Source organism: Helobdella robusta, assembly GCF_000326865.2.
Source record: "Helobdella robusta unplaced genomic scaffold HELROscaffold_2, whole genome shotgun sequence".
Taxonomy (NCBI): Eukaryota; Metazoa; Annelida; class Clitellata; order Rhynchobdellida; family Glossiphoniidae; genus Helobdella; species Helobdella robusta.
In genome coordinates this window covers 4,348,999-4,365,231 of record NW_008704083.1, presented here as the reverse complement: position 1 = coordinate 4,365,231, position 16,233 = coordinate 4,348,999, and the positions used below count along the sequence as shown (strand labels likewise).

General features: G+C 33.2%; 3 protein-coding genes across 3 annotated transcripts; 2 read left to right on the top strand and 1 right to left on the bottom strand.

Moving 5' to 3' along the window:
• Positions 1 to 3,212: 3,212 nt before the first annotated feature.
• Positions 3,213 to 4,336, bottom strand: HELRODRAFT_160367 (hypothetical protein; the record flags this gene model as incomplete). The annotated part of the gene is made up of 2 exons (XM_009017329.1): positions 3,213 to 3,692; positions 4,283 to 4,336. 2 exons carry the CDS (start codon positions 4,334 to 4,336, stop codon positions 3,213 to 3,215), a joined length of 534 nt encoding a protein of 177 aa, XP_009015577.1.
• Positions 4,337 to 4,664: 328 nt separating this feature from the next.
• Positions 4,665 to 9,034, top strand: HELRODRAFT_106052 (hypothetical protein). The gene is made up of 8 exons (XM_009017328.1): positions 4,665 to 4,824; positions 5,213 to 5,293; positions 5,586 to 5,886; positions 6,398 to 6,529; positions 6,885 to 7,062; positions 7,515 to 7,616; positions 7,890 to 8,019; positions 8,437 to 9,034. Exons 1-8 carry the CDS (start codon positions 4,777 to 4,779, stop codon positions 8,557 to 8,559), a joined length of 1,095 nt encoding a protein of 364 aa, XP_009015576.1. The 5' UTR covers positions 4,665 to 4,776; the 3' UTR covers positions 8,560 to 9,034.
• A 3,821-nt stretch (positions 9,035 to 12,855) lies between these two features.
• On the top strand, positions 12,856 to 13,435 carry HELRODRAFT_160365 (hypothetical protein; the record flags this gene model as incomplete). The annotated part of the gene is made up of 2 exons (XM_009017327.1): positions 12,856 to 13,137; positions 13,346 to 13,435. 2 exons carry the CDS (start codon positions 12,856 to 12,858, stop codon positions 13,433 to 13,435), a joined length of 372 nt encoding a protein of 123 aa, XP_009015575.1.
• Between the last annotated feature and the right edge of the window lie 2,798 nt (positions 13,436 to 16,233).

Sequence of the window (16,233 nt, the reverse complement as noted above, 5' to 3'; positions counted from 1 at the left end):
GCTCATTTTATTTATGCTGTAGATATTTATTAAAACTCATCTGATACAAATCACATAAGCATAAAGGACGTTCGAATGTTTAATCTTTTTCATCCTTATATGTATCCTAACACGCACACACACACACACTCTTCTTTCATTTTAATAGTAATACTGATATATATATATATATATATATATATATATATATATTATATACATACATATGTATATATGTATATATATATATACATTTATATCATTATATACAAATATGTGTTAATTCATATGCATACACCTACATGAATATCTTCTATCCAATATATATAAATATTCATAGATCAGGTAATAAATAATTTATTTACGTTTGAAGCATTTGAAAATATTTACAATTATGCCGATTGAATTTCATAATTTTTATAAAAAAGTTTTACGAGCAAAGTATTTAATTTTTTCGCGACGATTTAGTTATTCAAAATTATAAAATACTTGAAAATGGCGTCTCCATTATTCATCACTGTCATAATAGCGTCGAATGCAGGCAGAACCGAGCACAAACATTCATACCTAGCTCCTCCCACTTTTAGTGTTCCTGCTTCCTATTGGTAGGTCGATATTGTTTGGACGAATGAACAGCCAATGACAACTGTTCATACGCGTACACGCATGTTTGTTGAAAAAGAGATTTATTTAGAGTCTTCCATGTTATTTCATCCTTCAAGGAACAAACACACACACACACACACAAACAATGGATACTATTTATCTATTTTTATTTCATGTTTCTCGCAAACAAACATTAATATTTACATCAAGGGAATATCCTGTACATCAAAAATATGTTTAAAATGCTGAAAACAATTGAATAAAACAATGAAATGAACCTGCACAATGATTTAATTACGAGGCCATATTGAACTGAACATTTAATTAATTTTTAATTTATACAAACAACAGATCCGTGGTGGGTCTAGAAAATTTTAACTAAAATGCCAAATGTTGAAAATGTTTAAATTTTGACTTAGGGATCAAGATATGGTAGCGGGGACAAAACAGCCAAAATTATACCTGCGGTGTTATTGTTATAAAACAGTGCTTCTTCTGTGCAAAAACTGAGTTTTACTGACTTTTTCTAGAATGTGACCACAAAATATGGAATAAACAAAGAACACGAATCACATAAACTCGTAATGAAACGGCAGAAGAACAGACTCATCACAGTAGCAATTCCTGTTACGTAACATTTTCTCGCCCTTCGCAGGTTACGTAAGATACCACGTGATAATATATCACGCTATCAGATAACATGTGATATTATATCACGCTATATCCTATTTATCAAATTGCATAACATTACATTCTATAACATTACATGACATTACATTCTGTAACGCAACAACATTTCATCCGGCCACAAAAAACCGATCCACTCGTTTCAATCTGACCACATAATTAATGTTACTATAATACATCGCCTATATTAGTTTTATTTAAGTTAAATTATGCTATATAATTGATCAAATTGTCATTAACTTGAATAACCTAAATTTGACCACAGTTGAAAGTGTTGATACAAAATTGTTTGATTTACATCAATTAAATAAATGTTTAGTTTTCATCTCATAGGCAACTATTTTGCAATCAACATGATATTTTTTCTCTGTTCATGAATGTTAAAAATTCACAAAATTTGAATAATATGCAAGGTATGAAACGTTAAAAATAAAAATCATGACCAGCAAATATTCTACAAATAAAAAGTATCCCGTCGTCATCATCATCATCTTCATCCTCTCCATTACCAACAACAAAATCATTTCCATCTTTACAATACAAACTTTTAAATTACTGACATCATAAAAAAAGTCATCATCGTCGTCATCATTATCATCAAAATCATTACACACGTAACTTGATATTTTGATACAGTGATCTTATATTATTTCCTACCCCACTCATCCTACTGGATATCCATCCAACCGTCTTTCCATCCATGCATTCCTCTCCTCCATTCATCCATTTATGCATTTTTGTATTCATTAACCCATACATCTACCTACCCATCTATCCTTCTATACATCTGGATACATTTTTTATAGCGGGTATATATATATATATTGTACATTTGTATTGGATAACATCTGTGGGTATTGAGTTTCGAGTAAACACGACATCAACCGTTTGGTAAGTAACCTGGCATCAATATCACTGCATCTATTAAAAATGTTTTAAAATCATCCAATCACTTGAAAATTTACAATAACATGCAACAAAATTTAGAGTTAATATCGTAAGCTTTACCTGGGTCGTCATTTTATTATATTTTAAGCATTTCAATTTATCATGTACGTTTCTATTTAGCTTGTACGTACTTTGCGTTTCATGCAGTCTTTTAGTTTTGTCCATTTTCTCTAAAAGCTTTTAAAGCTTCGCGTTTTAGAAGTTTTTCGCTGCCCTCACCTGTTCTCAGCTTCTAGCACATTTTTTTAAATTATGAGGCAAGCTCCATTTCGGTCGTACGATATTTACTGTGGCAAGTTTGTGTGGACTGAACGTGACTTGATGTTCCGTTAGAAGAGCTGAAAATTCATCCTTTTCTCCTCCAAAATTATGAAAAAAACCTTCAAAAGACCAACTCAGGCTATATTTTTTGGGAAAGAAATATCTTCGCACTGAAATTCATCACCACTCGCTGGATTTTTACGACAAATATTTAACTTTGTATGGAAATTTAGCAGTGAGCTAAAAGTGCGGACGAATTGTGTTGCAACACTTCATTGTACCAGGAAAACATAATTTAACTGGCAAGAGCTATTTTATAATTAATAACAAATAATGTTGAATTAATAAATTAATAAATTTTATTTTTATAAAACTGAATGTCAAAGATCGAAAAATTTTATATTGTCTTAAAGTGCAGTGCTTCTCAATCAATTGTACAGTTGCAACAATCAGGCGCGTGATCGTGAAGATTTATAGGAGTTAGTTTTTTTGGTTTTCATTTGACTGAAAAGGACAGATGGGCGTAGTTTATGGATGTTTATTTTTCATTCAAATTTGGCATTTTACATCAACAAATCTGTTTGATTTTAATTTTTAAATAACAATAATTAGTTCAAAAAAATTGTCTAAATGTTATTACATTTTATTTTAAGGGCGTTTTTATAATTTCAATCACCAAAAAGTTCTTTTAGGCTATTGCACATTATCGTTTGTTTACGAGAATTGAAATTTCACTGGTAGAAGTAATAATGTCCACTGTTTGAAATGAAGAACCTGTGCAGCCAGGTCATGAGGATGTAGAGACCTGCAGCTCCGAGCACGTAGAACGGTCTGATCATTTGGCGATCATCACTGAACCAGCCATCGCGACTTCGCAGCCTGACACGTGATCTATCGTCCGTGTGCTGGCCCCTGTCTCGTGACTTTCGGTGAAAAGATGGCGAGCGAGTGTTTCCATGTAGGCGGTTGACTCTCTGGTAGGTTGTTGACACGTTTGTACCGGAAGTAGTGGCAGCAGCCTTTGATACGTTTTTCAACGATTCATAAACTTTCAACTTGGTGCTGTCCACTTCCAATAAAATGCCGCTACCATCCTCATCTTCCTGGGCAGAGGGTATTTCCATGGAAGAAGTTTTGTGAGATGAAGGAGGCGAGGAAGATTTGGGCGGGAATGGCAAGTGCAGAGTTTTTGCGTCATCATCGACAGTTTTCTACAATTTATACAATGAAAGATAAGATTCATTTTTAAGTGGCTCGTTGTAGTAATATTTTAATTTTATGACATATCAACGTTATCATTAAACATATAAAGCCAAATTTGTTTAAAAAATCGATCGATTTATTTTCAATGAATAATAAATGTTGGTTCTTAAAAATTAGAGACGCTAACACTCAACACTCAGACTATGAGAATATCAGAAAAGAAATATTGAGCATGCCATAGAAATGAATTGTTCGTGAGAATAAGAAATATTCGGTCCATGTGGTTGGTCAGCACTTTGAATTTCAACGTTCAATTTTATTACCGTTGCGTAATATACAGCAATGCTATAATATTGCGTAACAAAGTGGCATCTAGCGATCTTCTTTCCACTTTATTAACCACCAAGCAACATTTACTTGCAGTATAATAGCTGATTTTCAAAAGCGTCTCCAGCCAACATAACTACATAACCACCGCGATATTGCAGCTGCCTTTACTATGTAGCAATAATAAATAACTACAGCAAGCTTCATCTATGGTAGTGAGATGTGGTGATGTAAGGTGAATCACTTCAAGTTGATTGCTAACGAAACTAACAGTATTTGTCTTCTCTTCCTTTTCATTCTTAGAACCAGTCGGCGAGTCCTCCATTCTGGAATGCAATAATGTCGCCAGAGTGTGAATGTTGGTTCTACTAACTAATTCTACTTTTTTTGTTAATAAAATAAATATTATCGCATTTTGTTTGTTTATTTGGATGTTACGTTATGTTTTGAGTAAAATAAAAAATTGTTATATACTGTCAATTTTTTAAAGATGTCGTTTTGTTCATCAAATTCATATTTTAATATTATTATGTCCACAATTTACTAATTTATCCACCCGACATCTTAATTTAATTTCTCGGTATTTCGCGCTTCATAACACTTTTTTTTATTGAGTTAACTTTTAAACATTGGTTTTTGTATATCGATCTGCTGTTTGTTTTGTTTGAAAAATTGGCGATCGCCTTTCTGAAAATTTAAAAATTACTTTTTTGTAACACGAAACCGTTTTCTTGTTTTATTCTTTTTTGAAACAACTTTATATTCATGGCCGATTTGAATGACATTAATCTCAACGAAAGTGATCCGTTCAAGGTTTTGTTTTTTTTAATTTTCAAAGTTAAAGTCTAACTCTCTAAATGGGGGAAATACTAAATTAAAAAATTCATTATATTATATGTTTTTAATTTTTATTGTCATATTTTATCATATCATGTCACTGTTACAGCGTTATAGTATGTTAAAGTGTGTGTTTGTGTGTGTGTGTGTTGCTATCAGACATTAGTTTTACTTTTTTCTTATAAGAAAAATTATGAAAAATTAACTTATGTGTGAGATTGATATTATATTATCTTAACTATATAATATATAATTATAATGTAAAAAGCCACATAATAATCATAACAATTTACTTACATTTTCAGTAATAATTGTGGATAAATTTTTCATGATAGATATAAAAAATTAAAAAATTATTTTTAAGGATGAGTCAGTGAAAGAGGCAACTGCTCAGAAGGACGACATGCCTGCTGAACTTTCATACAATCCATTTCAAGCTAATAGTGTTGGTTTACTTGTCGGTGTTTCTTACACTCAATTATTTGTTTCTTTTTTAAAATTTATTTTAAATTTATTATCTGATTCATGGATTGTTAATTTATAATGAAATAATCTTATAAATACGATAGGTTTGTAATTATATGTCTTGTTTTTTTAATAAAAATTTGATAACTATTTTTGTTTGTCTATTTTGTTATTTTGTATTTTTACTGATATCAAACATTTTTTATTTACACTAAAATTCAATTTTTAAAAAAAATTTATATTTTATTAAAACTTTTTTATTTTTGCTGAAGAATTCATCAGCACCAAATGACCATTACAAGCACGGCCCACCAGAAGAAGATAAATCAAAACCTGCACTCAACAACCAATCAATCTACTCCTCCATTCTGCAGCTACCGCAGTTACTACATCAACTTCCACAACAACCACCACAACAACAGCAACAACATCTGGATTCGTTGTACAGTGCAACTTCAACGGAGCATCAACTAACAGCTGCAGAACTTAAAAAGCGCCAGGAACAGTTGGACAGGAGGGCAGAGGAACTACGGGAAAGGGAGAATGCCATGCAGAAAAACATGAGACTTTCATGTAGGTTGCATCATTCTGTTAGATCAAGATATCATTGTCTTAATCTTGAAATTTTTCACGAAACGCAGCTTCTGTATCTATCCTCTTACTGCATACAATGCAACAGTAACTTAATTTAAGTATAATACTTCACAAATGAAATCATCATTGAGTAGTAATTTGTAAAATACATTTTTAGATTGATTGTTCACCTCAAATTGTTATGAATCGTAATGTATATTGTTTACAACAGTTAGTATATACTTTGCAACAAAACTTAATTTGCACAATTTTTATCTCTGTCGCCATAGTCACGTTATCATCACAACCATCATATCATCATAATCATTACCATCATCAGAGTTGCTATCATTATCATCACAACCGCCTCATAAACGTCATCATTGTAGTTATTTCATTCACCACCATCGTCCTAATCGTGGCCATCAACTTAGTGACCATCATCTTCATCATCATCATCATCTAACACCGTCATCATAATCATCACCACTATGCTTATTACACCATGTAGCAGAATCGGTCAGCAACTTTCCACCTCTCCCTGGTTTCTGTCCAGTTCGACCTTGCTTCTACCAAGATGTTGAAGCCGAGATACCTGTGCACTTTCAGAGGCTGGTCAACATGATCTACTACTTCTGGCTCTGTTCGTTCTCTTGTTACTCAATATCTTTTGTTGCCTATTTTAATTTTTATTAATAATCTTCCTTACTTTTATTTCATTTGCTTGCCACAAATTTCTATGACATCAACTGTAAGCTGTTAAATAGAGTATGTAGTCTGTTTAGAAGGTTAAGTTGTAAATGCATTTTTTTGATGATGTTTTTGCCAGGATATCTATCGAAGAAGTATGAGGACATTTATGGGTAGTTGCAGATGTTATAGCTGATCTGTTTGCTGCTTGCATTGGTGTTTAATAGTTTTAATTTTAGCAATATTTTTGTTGGTGATATATTTTTAAAGGAATGATATTATCTGATAGAAAAAACAATGTTCTAAAGGTTATGTGATTTTGCTGGTATGGAACCTGGTCATGTGTCTTTCATACTTTGTTGTTACGGTGGAGTGCAACCTTCGCAATCATTCAGCTGTTAATTTCACTCTCTCACTCCTCAACCTCATCATCTTCACTCCTGCTTCTTATGTCTTCTGGTTCAGACCAGTTTACAGAGCTTTCAAGTCTGTACCGTTCTTAAATTTGAAATTTTGTTGTTTAAAATTTTTAATCAACCGTTATTTTTTTCTGTTTATTAAAATCAAAGTAATTATTTTATAAAACCTGCAAATAGTTAGTTAGTTACTTTGTTCTCAGACATTTCTTCGATTATCACTCAGCAGTTTTCTACCGAATCTAGTTGCTTATCATTTATAAAATTCAACATTTTTTCATCCGCTCATCATTAATTCTGTTAAATTGTATTGTATTGTATTGTATTGTATTGGAGATTTGTGGAGTCATCTTCAGAGTGGCTTTATGGCAGCCTAGTCAATAAATGAGTCGATTAATTTGTAGATTTTAATCACTAGATGGTCCAGCAATATTCAATCAAACGATCAATCAATCAACAATCAATCAATCAATCAATCAATCAATCAATCAATCAATCAATCAATCATATGTCTTTCAACAGATACGACAGTTCAATAAATTTCTTTGTCTTCTTCTTTGTCTTCTTTATGCAGTTCATAACGCTGTTGATGCAGTGCCTCGCTATTGATGGATGGGGATTCGCGTTAGTATTCTCTGCATGTGCATGTCTTTCTTCGTCTTTGTTTGCCTGTTTTTTGTGTACAATACGCTGATCATTTCTTTGTTTGTTTGATACCATTCAAATTATTTCTGGAAAATTTGAACATTTGAGTCGCTGGATATCTATACTTCCATATTATATTTTAAACTATAGTCTGCTCAAGCAGATGGTTAAACGTAGTGGTTATTAAGAGTTTGATGATGAATTAACACTCACACACATCAACACATCAACACTGCTACACATCAACACCAGGGGCATCTTGAATGGCATGGACCTCTTCACAGCTGGCTACAGAGCTGCCGCCATCGTTGGAGTCTTCATGTTTCTGACGGGAGTTGTATTTGCGATCATGTGTGCCTTCAACGTCATACTCCTGCTCAAGGTTTCATCTTGGTGTTTGTGTTCATTTTTTCAAAATGCAAATTAAACTTGGTAATTATTCAGATATGTTTAAAAAAGGACTTGGATGATCACACGCACATTGAGAAACACACTCACACACGCACATTAAGAAACACACGCATACACAATACACACACATACACACACAAAAATCAGCAGTTGTATCGAACATGAATGATCTTACACACACACACACACACACACACACACACACACACACACACACACACACACACACACACACACACTCATAAAGAAAAACATTTACACACTTACAGAAACACACATGTGCATACAAAAACACGCTACACACACGGAAACATGCAGAAACAACAGATACACACACAAACGTACAGAAACCCTTGGAGCACACACACAAACACACACACAAACTCAGGTGCACCAGTTGTATCGAAATTCAGGAGGTAGCCTGGAGAAGGCTCAGATAGAGTTCAGCAGCAGTGTGAAGGACCTGGCTGTTAACCAGGACAGTGCCAGTCAGTCACTGCTTCTCAAATGAGGCTCTCAGTTTGTTATCATTTTACAGATGGCTACATTAACAACAACTCTAATTGTTATCATCAGTTGGTCATAGCGATGCTATAAATAATGATAAGTGATAATTTGTTAGGAGCTGATTAACCATTAACAATTGCAGCAGTTTATAAATATTTTATTATTGTTAAATGTGGTGCCAGCAGTCAGTTTTTGATGATGCAGACCTCCATCAAAAAATTTTATTTGCTCTATCGCTATATTTATCACTTGGTGGAGGACATTATAAATACTCATTTATATTATCGAACATCTGTGTATCTAGTCTCTTGTTCTATGTGTTCATATGTTTATTGGACGAATCTGGTTGTTTGAATTGCATTATTTTATTCCCTTTACATGTTTATATATATATTTTTGTTATTTACACACCATTTTTTAGCGATATTTAATTAACTTATTTAAACATTCCACAACAAAAAATATTTACATCATTGTTTTACCATTTCTGCCTTCATCTTCTTCAAATTTTGAAAATTTTGTCTCTTTGAATTGAAGAAAGTTCAAACAGCTGTAAAATAAAAGTACTTAGATGGATACGTAAGGTTTAGTCTAGCAGAGAATGCTCAACAAATGTTGATGTGTAGGAATTCATAACGGTTCAAAACGACAGACACTAACTGGATTGCAGGCGTACTGTCCCGTCCTGTGCAGGCGAGTATTTTTCCAACGCACTGGAAATTTTAATTCATAAGTAACAGTCACATTCTTTCTGGATCTCGAAATGACTATGCATCTTCCACCAACATTCAATAAAGTTTGCCAGCATCGTCATGGAATGTGAGGCGAAGCTGCATACGTACTTTAGTAAATGTTTCAAAAGAAGAAAAAGAACTCGAGACATTTTAAAATGGGACTAAACTTTTTGCAGCATGAAATTTTAAAATACGACCAACCACTGTAAGTTCTTTTTCAGTCGCAAACAGCCTGTGATTTAACATTTGACAATGCATGAAGGTTGTTTTTAAAAACTTTCTTTTCATTCCAGCAAACGCAGCCACGCGAAAACCAGTAAGAAAGAAATTAGTTTTGTAAAGTAGATGAATTATGACTGATGCCTTGTGAGTGATGTTGGCTAGGCCCACCGCTTATAACTGTGGTTGCGTAAGGAAGGGCGTCCTGCGTAAAAATTAGCCAAATAAATTACTTATGATGAAATGGCGTCGAGGGGTATTTCGGTTTCATCATAGGTAGCCAAATGGCAACCCCCGATCTCGGGGAAAATGTCGTCTAAACGTGTGTTGTTGTTGTAAAGTAGATGAATTACCTAGCTCCGGCAGAATGTCTCCGCGATCAACTTTTCACTGCCGGCACGTCGCACAGATAATTTTTCGTAATCTGGGCAAATAATTTTGAAAATTTGTTGAAAGTTTTTTGAGCCATGAACGCAATTGTAAAACTGAGCCAACTAACGAATCGCACGAAAAACGCATTACTGTGAATGTTCGTTACTCTCAATGTTCTCACGTAGTTCGGCGTTGAACAGAGTTCGACGGCACCATGATCTGCTGTTCATAAATGAACACTCATTCATTAAGTAAATCAACTAATTTTTCTAATTCATTCATTTGCATGCTTTATTGGTTTTTCTCCAAATTCGAAAGTTAGTTGTCAATTTTCAACTCGTGGATGTTATTAATGTTTTTTAACTTTGTATCAAGATATAACCAGCCACGAATTATTCACGGCATAACGCAGGGCCGTGTAAGGCATCACAACATTCAAACGTAATCAAGATGGCAATCAATTGAAGGATACAAGTTTGATACATTATGCAGTTGCAGGTGTGAAAATAAAATATTATGTCCATTCTCCACATAAAAAGTAATTATTCTGTATATATGGTTATGTCTGTGTCCATGCATACGTCATGCAAGCCATTTTGGCCGGTTGTCAAGTGCAGGCGCAATCCATATATTCGCATCTATGCATTTGTCTTTTTATTGCTACGTCCTTATATTGCATGTGTATATATATATATATATTATAATTAATTAATTAAAATTAATTACATTATCTGTTAGCATCAAATACACAAATAATTAATTCCTCAATTCATTTTTAAACTTTGCCAGTTAAACAGATTGGTGCATTTATTCGATTGCTGCTTTTTCTCCATCACATAATTGAATTGAATCAAAATTTAATTTTTATCAAAATTCGATTGATATAACACATCTTCACGCAATCTATCCTGTCATGTTATGACCATAGACCTTCAATAACTCACAACCCACTTGAAAGATTGGAAAATTTTCCACTTATCATTATTATGGAAGCATCAGTTAGTTAGATGAAGATATCTCGCTGATCGCACGAACAATATTCTCATGAAAGGAACAAACGCTCAATGTAACTCCGCATAATCACTTTGTGCTAGGAACATTAATTACTTGATTGCCCGCTTAACGTGGCAGGCATATAAAGTAGCAGTAAATTGACGATGATGTGTGCAACTCGTGTTCGATTGGACTTTCAGAAATCATTTCTTATCCGATGATTAATATTGTCACAATCATTTTCTAGATTGAATCATTTCTGGATTCTCAAAATTTACAGACATTGTTTCATCTGTTGAGGACAATTATTACTAGCACCATGTTCAACAAATATTGCGGCAAATTGAAACTAATATTACAAAAGTTTATGAAATTTTTAATTTTAAAATTTGGTTTAATAACGTTGAAAGATTCACTATAGCTCCTTTACTTATTGTAAACAAATTTTTTCCAATGTAAATTTTCCTTTGTAATATGGCAGTGCAATTACCATATTTTGCGTAAGCAAACATACGATGTGCAATGTTTTAACCGTGTGTGCTCATTAGCTAACGCCCCAAAAAGTCTATAACCAGGTTCATGTACATCTATGTATACAAATGCATGCGTATTAGAGAGTATGTATGTGTGTGTGTGTGGTGTGTGTGTATGTGGTGTGTGTGTTTTCAGTTATACATGCATGCATGTAAGCTTAATGTTGGTGTGTGTATGCATAAAACCGAAAGAATCATAAAGCAGCCAAATACCTACCTATCAGTTACCGCTTAACGTACGCACACACATGTACACACAGACACGCACACACACACATATTCACACACGCACACACAGACACAGACGTACAGATGTATATAAACAACGTTATTAAACGTATTCATGAAACGTGATGCAATAAAAAATCTTATTGTCATGTTGCTGGCACGTCATGCATGCTGCTGTAATGGCATTATGGAATCTCCTGTTGTCTCCGTGTGATGTTGTTGTAGTTGTTGTTGCTGTTGTTGTAATGTTGTTGTTAAGATAGTTGTTGTTGTTAATGTTGCTGTTGTTGTAATGTTGTTGTTAGGTTAGTTGTTGTAGTTAATGTTGCTGTTGTTGTAATGTTGTTGTTAGGTTAGTTGTTGTAGTTAATGTTGCTGTTGTTGTAATGTTGTTGTTAGGTTAGTTGTTGTTGCGGTTGTTGTTGTATTGTTATTTTTCGGTTTGTTGTTGCTGTTGTTGTTGTCGATGTTAATGCCGTTGTTGTCGTTGTTGTTGTGTTGTTGATAATGATGACGATAATTCTAACGATTACGACACTAATAAAAACAACGATGATAATGATGAAATAGCTCTGCTGATGATGATGACGATTATGAAGAAGATGATGATGACGATGATGACGATGGTGATGAGGATGGTTCATTGCAGGAAGACGTAATAATGATTTAATGTTACTGAGGATAACTTTATGACGATGATGAAATGATGAAATGATGATACTGTTGAGGATATTATTTTTTGCAACAAGTTCGTTCATTCACGTTAATTTGTGTTAAATTATTAGGTTGGTGCAAATATAATGTCAGTTTTATGTTAATAAATTTTTCATCACTAAATTTTTAAATACAGTTTATTGAATATATTGATCATTATATATCATTTTGAAGGTTATTTATTCTTCTATCTAGCCTTTATTAATTAATTGGTCCAACTATTCAGTGTCTTTGATTTTGAGCGATATTTGAGAATGTTGTCTAAGCGTGATTTGATGATTACAACAACACAGCTTGTTTGATTGAAAACAAGGTAGGAGCAGGATTTGCGTGTTATTGCTCATTTATACTCATTTATATATAGCTAAAATTAAAAGAACATAATATTATAAACGCTAACAATAGGGATGGCGACGACTGACTACAAAAACGTTGTTGGTGGTAAGTAGCCCGACGTTCCGATCCTCTAACTTTGCAGGACGGTCTCACTTCCTGTGCAGTTGAGGAATGTGGTTCCAGCCATCACTAGACAAACATGACTTAAAAAACAGCTTGAAGTATTATTTCAAAGAGGCTCACCCTAAGATCTTTGAGAGAAGGTTGCAAATAGAGACGGATAGAGATACCGATAGAAAGACCCATACAGATACAGATCCGGATGCCGACGCAGATACATACACATACACAGATACAAATCCAGATACAGATGCAGATACAGACACAGAAACATGTACAGATGCCGATACAGATACTGATACAGATACAGATACCAAAACAGAATGCGAAGACGTTGGTGATTATGAAGATGATGAAGATGACAATTATTGTAGAGGATGACAATTATTAAGATAATGACAGTGATGACGACGACGATGATAAATGATAATGAAGATGATGACGATGATGACTAAAATGATGATTAAAAAACTTATAATGATGATGAAGATGATGACTACGCTGATGACGATGACTTTTTAATGATGTTTTTACTCGCCAGCCAGCATCTGTTTGTCTTTCTGCTAATGATAGCACAGTAGATGCTAATGTTCCTTGCCTCACAACTCGCGATGTCTTAAAATTCAAATAACCATGATAAGAATGATTGCAGTGATGATTACGTGACATCCTATCTAGAAGAGGTTTAACTTGTTTTTTTAAATTATTTTAACGTAGAAATGTAGCTGAAATAAAAAAAACTACTACTATTACTACTACTACTACTACTACTACTACTACTACTACTACTACTACTACTACTACTACTAGGACTACTACTAGTCTACTACTACTACTACTACTGCTACTATTACTACTACTACTACTATTGCTACTACCACACTACTACTTCTACTACTACTACTAATAATAATAATACTAATAATATTAATTATACAAAATTCGCAGTTTATGCAAGAAAGTTATAAAATAAAACAAATCTCATAAGCAACAATGAAATGCGATACTTTTACAACTATTTAGGATAATTATTAATACAGCGAGAAAAGTAATAACGTAATAATGAAAGCCATTTTTCATCATAAAAATGCACGTAAAATTCATCTGAGGAATTTCTTTCCAATTGAGTACATGCAGCATTCACGCACGTGCATGCATTCACATGCACATTCACGCACGTGCATGCATTCACATGCACATTCACGTACTGGACGACTGCAAAATTCATGCCAAATAAAATAACCATTACTAAGATTGCATTTTGCTTTATGGGGGATGACTGTATTCAAATCATCTTTGTCCTTGGTTGCACGTTTTGCAGTTGTTCTGATGTTGTAGTTGCTGACGTTGTTGATGTTGTATCTGCCGATGCTGTTGCTAATGTAGCTAATGTTTTAGCTGCTGATGCTGATGATGATATTGGCCCCCGTCAAAGTGGTCTAGATCGGCCACCGACTGTTTGCATTGCGGTGTTGTTGTCTTGCATTCGATGTAACAACGTGTCATGTCGTGATGTTGTTCGTTTGTTTTTGTTTCGGGAGTTTGTTGTTTGCGCAGGTCATTATCTTTCATATTTTATTAGATCTTCATGAATTTTTTATTGTTAATGTTGATTATTTAGATTATTTTTATGATTCATGGATGTTCTGTTCATGTTATGATTATATTTATATATAAAACTGATTTTGTGTACGTACGTACGTACGTACAGCGTATATATGAAGAAAGCAAAAACCTGTTTAATCGGGCCACAGTAAAGATTGCTGTCTAGGGCCAATGAGATGCAGACTATTTTTCAGCATTACGTACTTCAAAACTTGTTTCAAAAAGTGACAAAAATGTCTTTACTATCGAAATTACATTTCGTTATGTAAGAAGAAGTAACCAAATAAATTAATCCGCTTAAATGTTGTGTAGCTTTTTGAATCCTGTTCAAGTTTGAAAAACAGTAGAGTAGAAGAAAAAACAATTTCCTTGAAGATGATCCAAAAACAAAGCTGAATACAAATTACAGCTTCAAAAACTAATGTTGCAATTACTAGCAGGTAAGTTGTTGAACGCACAAAAATGTACACTTTGATTTAGAATATTATTTTATGTGCAGATTTTTTTGTAGTGTTGATGTGGTGTTGATGTCATTGCATCTGCTGATGGAATTGTTGTTGCAACTGTTGCTGTAAGTATTGTTGGTGTTAATGTAATTATTGTTGTAGTTATTGTTGTAATTGTTGCTGTAACTGTTGTCAATAATTTTTTATATTCAAGTCTAAATTGTAAATTAACAAATTAATCTCTGTATTATTGAAGCATTTTTTTTAGACTTAGTTGTCTTTTGATCATTGCATTTATATTTTTGTTTGGAGTAACAGCCCAAATCAATAAAAAAAAAAAATTTGGTTATTAAGGCCTGCGCTTAATTGGTTCGAGCTTTCCTGGTCTGAAAGTGGTACAATTAACCGGGATCCACGTGCAACAAGTCAGATTTTTGGTATAAAAATAAAATAACTGTTATAAATAAAACGTTACAAAAAATAATAAAAATACAGCATACAACAACAACAATAATAATAATACAGCAACAACATCAACAATAATAAAAAGTTAGTTGTGCCCAATGAAAACAAATAATTATGCGTTTCTAAAATGATCAATCACATTGTAAATGAAACCGAACATGTCTGCAACAACAAAATAACAAAAATAACAAAAGCAACAACAACAGCAATAATAATATATTTATAACCACAACAGCAGCAACAATAACAACATCAACAGCAACAATAACAACAACAGCAACAACAACAACATAATCAACGCCTGAATAATGACGATGTTGATGACGTCAATGATGGTGGTGATGACGACTACGACGATGAGGATGATGACGATGACATAAATATTGATCAAAATACTGATGATGACGTCATTTCCTATATCGATGTCATTCATGATGGTTTTGATAATGATAACAATGACAACAACAACAACAACAATAATAATAATAATAAAAATGATTATGATGATGATGATAATGATGATGGTGATGATGAAGATAATGACGATGACGATGATGATAATGATGGTTATAAAATTGGTGCTGATGATGATAATGACAAAATGGAATTATATGTTTGCATTGCATGTCTACTAATGTCGCAGAGTAGTTTTGTTGTGTTGATGTCATTGCAACTGCTGATGTAATTGTTGAAGTAAGTATTGTTGTTGTTAATGTAATTATTGTTGTTGTAAGTGTTGTTGTCTGTGTTTTTTTCTGTGTTGTTGTCTGTGTTGTTTTCCGTGTTGTTGTCTACGTTTTGTTGTCTGTGTTGTAGTAATTATCGTTGTAATGGTCGTTGTAATGATTGTTGTAAGTGTTGTAATTGTTGTTGTAATATCTGTTGTAATTGTTGTTGTTACAATTTTGCGGTT